The sequence below is a fragment of the Rhipicephalus microplus genome, unplaced genomic scaffold (assembly GCF_043290135.1).
Source record: "Rhipicephalus microplus isolate Deutch F79 unplaced genomic scaffold, USDA_Rmic scaffold_32, whole genome shotgun sequence".
Lineage (NCBI taxonomy): Eukaryota > Metazoa > Arthropoda > Arachnida > Ixodida > Ixodidae > Rhipicephalus > Rhipicephalus microplus.
The window spans coordinates 1,069,428-1,076,710 of NW_027464605.1; the positions used below are offsets into that span (position 1 = coordinate 1,069,428).

The following is a 7,283-nucleotide window of genomic DNA, read 5'->3' on the forward strand; positions in this document are numbered from 1 at the left end:
TGAGCCCATTGATCCACCCTCGGACCAACGGCTGCCGTGGGCGTGAAACAGTACACGTATCACGCCTCAAACCGTGCTATGACCCCCTTGTCGTGTCCTTTCCCTAGGTCGCCAGGTTGGCTCCTTTCTGCGCGGGGAGTAATTGTACCGAAGCATAGTGGCGCCAGCTCTGTGCCAGCGTGAAAGAAGACGTTGACGTCCGTGTGTGGCTCGTGCTTGCCGGGTTCCTGCCTGTACCAGCTTGTTGCGGCTAACGTTTCTGGAACAATAACCTGTGTTTTTACGCAACCTTGCTCGTTGCAATATATATATATATATATATATATATATATATATATATATATATATATATATATATTGAGAGAGGGAGAAGAAAAAGAGAGGGAGGGAGGTGTCGGAAACCGGTACACATACGCACGCGCGAACAAATCCGTCGCTGTGCTCACCGCGGTGTGATTTGTTGACGTCATTTCTTTTAATGCACGCTTTCTGCCCCACAGTCCATCGCAGGGACCATGCTGTGACAACCACTGCAACCTGCATACCTCCATCACGCCCTGTCATCCTGCAACGGAATGCCGAGGAAAGGCGCTGTGCTCGTATCCTTTATTATGTGTGCATTTCAATTCCGCCGGGATGTTACACTCCTTGTACCACTGGAACGCCAAAACCTGCTGTACACTTTTGAATGCAATAATTTATGCAACCGGTATAGCTACAATGCATTTACATGCATTTAAGCACCTTGACCTACTACCTCATTTAAATTTCTTAACGTGCATAGCCAATTGCATTGTTCGGTGTGAAAACACTCCGCTGAAATTTGGTGTTCCACTGGAGCATGGCTACGTGTTCATGAATATGTAGAATACGCAAAATTAAACAAAAGGACAGAGAAGCAGCGTGACCAAAATCTAAATACATCCATGCAAGACCTAATAATATTAAAAGCATTGCAGTAACGTCTTAAGTTAATCTATACACGTCTTACGGAAGTATTATATGCGTTTGAATGAAATAGTTCAACAAACAGACAAAAACGCGCGAAATAACGGGTACATCCACCACCGAAAACGTCTAGCACGACACATTCTGGCCAATGGTTGCTTCTGTTAATCTTTACTTCTGCGCTAAACGTACGTCTTCGTAGTTGATGATTGACGCACGAAACCGTACTACGGGCATAGACACTGCGTTGTCTACACATTCCAATCGCAAAGTTGAGGCAGGAAATTTTATGAAAAGTCCGGGAACGTTATCTTGTGATTGAGGGGCAAGTGCGAGACGAGTGCAAAAGCTTTTCGCCACACCGCTGTACCTCGAGAGACCATTGTTCAATGACCGTTGTCGCTGCTGTGGCTCCCATTATTTTCGCTTTGCTGTTACTAGCGTCGGTGGCCAGGCTGTAAATCCGAACAACGCCGCGCATGGCAACAGTGACGTCAGTCGTTCCGTTTGGGCGAGTAAGTGAAAGTTCGCTAATTTGTGCGGACCACTAAAACGTGATTTTATTTCAAAATAAGCACTTCCTTGGCACAAAAGTAACACTGCAAGGTTTCTGGACCGACATTTCAACAATCCACGTCGACTTAACATTTGACTTTAGCGTCCCTTTGAAGCTACGTTCATCACGGGTACCTAGCGCGGTATTAACGCGTCTTCGCAAGAGGAGAACAACATGAATTCACTGTAGTTCAATTTGCTGTCACTCATCTTGAACTCTTGCTGAAGCACGCCAGGCGAGTTCATCTCCACGCGACGCGGAGGCACGTGCGTTGATCGCATGTCTGCTCCATGTGATTGCGGCGAGTGTAAGATGAAGAGACCACAATTTCTCACACAGCCACTTACGCAGACCTAAACACGCTAGCGCGTGCAAACGACGCGTTGGTTCATCGCGCGTCTGCAGAAGCTCGTTCCCCGACGCAATCATATGATTGCTGAGATAGTGCAAGGGGAGAGGCCGCAACGTCTTACTCAGCCCCTCACGTAGGCGGGAATACGCTAACGCGTGAGTGCGTTCTGGCAATGCTTAGGCCAGCTGTTGTGCATGCGCAGAAAAGGCGCTTACGCACATCAGAACACGCTAGAACGTTAGTTCTGGCGATGCTTAGGCTGACTGTTGGGCGTGCGCATAAAGGGCAGTTACGCACATCAGAACGCGCTAGCGCGTGAGTTTGTTCTGGAAATGCTTATGCCGACTGTTGTGCGCGCGTGGAAAGGGAAGTTACGCACACCAGAACGCGGTAGCGCGTGAGTACGTTCTGGCAATACTTAGGCCGACTGTTGCGCGTGCGCAGAAAGGGCAGTTACGCACACCAGAACGCGCTAGTGCGTGAGCACGTTCTGGCAAAGCTTAGGCCTGCTGTTGTGCGTGTGCAGTAAGGGTATGTACGCACACCAGATTGAGCTTTGATAGCTGCTACGCAGCTACACATTTGAAAAGCCCGCGGGTCATTACGGAGCTACGATCCTTCACAAGATGGTCAGCGGCCTCAATGCCTCTTGCCCCGTGGGGAAAGCGAAGCCTAACAACACCGTTTGCAACAGCGGCACGCGGGTGTGCATCGCAGGCGAATGTGTCGGCTCGATTTGCCTCAAATACGGCATGTGGCCGTGCTTCCTTACGGGAAATCAGTACACGGTCGACGAGAAGTGCCGCATCGCCTGCGAGTACGAAGGTACGGCAAAGAAATGACTCATTTCTTGCTTTCTATGATGGAAAATTGACAGATCTCACGTTCAGTGGGAATCGATAATATGCAAAGCACGGACAAGGAAGGTTGAAAATCAGGACAACGTTACCAGGCGGCTGTAACTTACGCCATACATGACTTTCATGTCATGATTATCATGTTTGGACGTGCAACTTACTTTCGTCATCTGTTCGTGAGCCGTAATACCAAATTCGGTATATATAGAGCTAGCGAAATGGCCGCGAGCACGCTAAGAGCGTAACATGCAGTCATGTTTTACGTGACACGCATGTCACGATAATTGTTTGGACATGCCATTTACCTTCGTCGTCTATTCACATCTACTGATACCGAATTCGGTATATGTGGAGCTAGTGAAACGACCACGAGCGCACTATGAGCGTAGCAGGAAGTCATGTTTGACATTACACGCATGTCATAATTATAGTGTTTGGACGTGTCATTTACCTTCGTCGTCCCTTCACGTTCCATAATGCCAAATTTGGTATACGTGAAGCAAATTAAACAGCTGTGAGCGCATCATGAGCGTGGCATGTAGTCACGTTCTTACATGACACGCATCTCGTGATTATGTTTGGACCAGTCATACGCCTTCGTCATCCATTCACGTCCCGTAATACCAAATTTGGTATATTTGAAGCTAGCAAAATGACTGCGAGCGCGCCATGAGCGTGGCCTGTAGTCATGACTTACATGGCATGTATGTCATGATTTGCACGTTAGGGTCTGTTCGCCATGCAGTCATGTCATATTATATTGTAACGGGTGCAAGAGAGGAAAAGTCGAAAACTGGTTTATTATGGGCGAACTTGTGCCCTGAAAATTATGTGCGAAAAGATGGAAGAGTCCGCTAGAGCGTTCCAAAAACAAAAAACGGTTCCTCTGCCCACGCACCTTCTTCTTCGCAGCGCCAACCCACACTGGCTCGTGCCTGTGAACAAGAGGCATGAGTCGTGCGGCCCCAAGCAAGAGTGCGCACAAGACTGTGGACGCTGATTTTTCATAATGTCCGATATTGTAAACAGTCTCTGTGGCATTAGTCCCCCTCGAAATACGCATCGTCCCGATGCGCGATGGAGGGAGGCAAACAGAAAAAGGGAGCGCTTTCATTCCCTCTCATAATAGGGCTTCATACGAACGACGTGTACGACTTCTGTGCTGTTTTGCCGCTTTAAACAGATGTGTCCATCGGCGATGACTTCGTAGTTTAGGTCACTAATTCGTCGGAGAACCTTATAGGGGCCAAAGTATCGACAAAGAAGCTTTTCTGATAGGCCGCGGCGTCGGAGTGGTGTCGATATCCACACTCGCTCGCCTGGGTTGTACTGAACTTTTCTGCGGCGCACGTTGTAGTGCCTTGCGTCCTTGTTTTGCTGTTGATGTATTCGATGTCGTGCCAACTGGCGTGCTTCTTCAGCCCTTTGCAGAAAGTCGTCAAGTTCAGATGGCTCGTCATGGTCGTTGTCTACTGGCAACATGGCATCTAGTGTCGTGGTGACAGTGCGACCGTAGACCAGCTGAAATGGTGTGACACGGATGGTCTCCTGCACTGCCGTATTGTAGGCGAAAGTTGCGTATGGCAAGATTTCGTCCCACAATTTATGCTTAATGTCAACGTACATCGACAGCATGTCAGCGATGGTGCGGTTCAGGCGTTCTGTCAACCCGTTGGTTTGGGGATGGTATGCAGTGGTCCTCCTATGGCTGGTGTTAGTCATTGTGATTAAGGACTGCATCAAATCAGCCGTGAACGCTGCTCCTCGATCGGTAATCTCGACGAGTGGGGCTCCATGGCAAAGAACAATATTCTGAACGAAAAACTTCGCGACTTCCGTTGCCGTTCCTCGCTCAAGGCAGCCGGTTTCAGCGTATCGTGTCAAATAGTCAGTCGCAACTATTATCCACCTTTTTCCTGATGCCGACATTGGAAACGGACCGAGGAGGTCCATTCCAACCTGTTGAAATGGAGTTGCAGGTGGCTTTATAGGCTTGAGAAGGCCGGCCGTCTTGAGGTGTGGTGTTTTTCGCCTTTGACACTCACGACATGTCTTGACGTAATGCTTCACGGACGCTAGCAACTTGGGCCAGTAGTATTTCTGATGAATTTTGGCGAAAGTTCGGCTCGCGCCCAAGTGACCCGCAGACGGTTCATCATGGCAGGCTTCTAAGACTTCATGCCTCATGGCTGATGGTACAACGAGTAAGAACTTCTCCTTGTTGTGTTCAAAATTCCTCTTGTAAAGTGCATTATCTCGCAGGCAGAATGAGGATAACCCTCTCTTAAATACACGAGGAACTTGTTCGTCGTGCCCTTCGAGATACTTTATTAATGGGAGCAGTTTCATGTCAGCCCATTGATGTTCGGCGATTTCTGAGGTTTTTTTCACACAAAGGAGTGGGAAGTCCTCTTCTTCTGAAAGAGTCGAGTGGACTGGTGAACTTGATTAACAGTCAGCATCATCATGCTTTCTGCCAGACTTATATACGACCGTCATGTCATACTCTTGGAGCCTGAGACTCCATCTCGCAAGCCGTCCCGATGGGTCTTTTAACCTCGCCAGCCAACAAAGTGAGTGGTGGTCGCTGACGGCACGGAAAGGCCTGCCGTAGAGGCCTGCCTGAACTTGCTGATCGCCCATATGACTGCCAAGCATTCTTTTTCTGTTGCAGAATAGTTTCTTTCCGCTTTTGAGAGGGTGCGGCTAGCATATGCTATTACTTTCTCTTCTCTATTCTGCCATTGCACCAGGACCGCACCTAGGCCAAGATTGCTGGCATCTGTATGAACTTCCGTATCTGCGGTTTCGTCAAAGTGGGCCAGGATAGGTGGAGCTTGCAAATGTTTCTTTAGTTCGTTGAAGGCACTGTCTTGTTCGGTGACCAAATAAATGGCACGTCCTCTCTTGTGAGTCTTGTTAAGGGTTCGGCAATTTTCACGAAATTTTTCACAAACCGCCTATAATAAGCACATAAACCCAAAAATCGGCGTACCTCCTTCTTCTCTTTTGGCTTGGGAAACAGCCCCATGGCCACGGTCTTCTCCGCGTCCGGGCCAACACCTTGAGCGCTGATTACATGACCGACGAAACGAAGCTTCTTGAATACAAACTGGCATTTTTCTGGTTGAATCGTCAAGCCGGCTGACTGGATTGGATAGCCTGAAGTACCGAACGTAGTCGCTCTACATGCTGTTCAAACGTTGCTGAAAACACCACAACGTCGTCCAGGTAGACTAAGCACGACTGCCATTTGAGGCCTGAAAGGACGCTGTCCATCATGCGCTGGAATGTTGCAGGCGCACAACACAGGCCGAATGGGAGTGCTTTAAACTCATATAGACCATCGGGGTTACGAAAGCAGTCTTTTCACGGTCCCTTTCGTCCACTTCCATTTGCCGATAACCGCTTTTTAAATCCAATGAAGAGAAATAAATACCTTGCGTGCCGTAGCCGATCCAACGTATCATCAATACGCGGCAAAAGGTAAACATCCCACTTGGTCACGCTGTTCAGCTTTCTGTAATCAACGCAGAATCTCAGCGTGTTGTCCTTTTTTCTCACAAGGTTTACAGGCGACGCCCACGGACTATTGGATGGCTGTATGACATCATCCTCTAGCATCTCTTTCACTTGGCTCTTTATGATCTCACGTTCCTTCGGTGATACTCTGTACGGATTTTGGTGTACCGGCCTTGTAGCTTCATCTGTTATCATTCGGTGTTTAACAACCTGGGTCCGCCGTACTTTTGACGAGGTAGAGAAACATCCGGTGAAGTCTCTTAGGAGGTCTTGAATGATTTTCTTTTCGGCTGGGGATAGATTTTGGCTGATCGCAACTCTTGCCACGACATCGGGCGCAGGTTCCGAAGTAGGTGGCCCTGACACCAGACCACATAGGTCCGTCACTGTTTGAAAACCGTGCAGGAAGGCGATAGCAGTGTCCTTTGCAACGTGCTGAATTTCGTTACCGAAATTCGTGAGCAATACATCGGCACATCCACCACGTAATTGAATAATGCCTCGAGCTACACAAATGCCTTTCTTGAGCAGTAGTTCGACGTTTGCATCCGCTATACCTTCAGAATCAACGAATGCTTCATTTCTTACACCGACTATTACGCTGCATCGTGGCGGCACGGTAACATCACAATCTATAGCACGTAATGCAGTGTATTCTGGCTCATTTGTGTCTATGGCCAGTTTGGTCGAAAAAGAGACACTAGAATTCTGCAGGTCGATTACAGCTCCGTTTGCTAGCAGAAAATCCATTCCGAGTATCAAATCTCTAGAGCATTCCGGAAGTACGATAAAGTCAGCAAATAAAGGAGCGCCTTGAATTCCGATTCGTGCGGTACATCTTCCCACAGGTGTGATGAGATGACCCCCAGCAGTGCGTATCTGGGGTCCACTCCAAGGTGTCAGGACTTTCTTTAAATCCTTTGCGGCAGCGTAACTGACAACCGAATAATCAGCACCTGTGTCAACTGAAACGGTAAATTCACACCCGTCTACGGTAACGCGTAAGTCAGAAGAAATTTTGTCTTTACCTAACCTAGTTGTAGTGTTC

At 48.3% G+C, this 7,283-nt stretch overlaps 1 protein-coding gene across 1 annotated transcript in view; it reads left to right on the forward strand.

Moving 5' to 3' along the window:
- Positions 1–6,851, forward strand: part of LOC142786772 (disintegrin and metalloproteinase domain-containing protein 10-like) — a 31,437-nt gene extending 24,586 nt beyond the window's left edge. Inside the window, exons 10-11 of the mRNA XM_075884414.1 lie at positions 501–599; positions 2,491–6,851. Coding sequence (XP_075740529.1) covers positions 501–599; positions 2,491–2,698 — 307 coding nt within the window. The 3' untranslated portion in view covers positions 2,699–6,851. The remainder of the gene's footprint in view (positions 1–500; positions 600–2,490) is intronic.
- Positions 6,852–7,283: the final 432 nt, after the last annotated feature.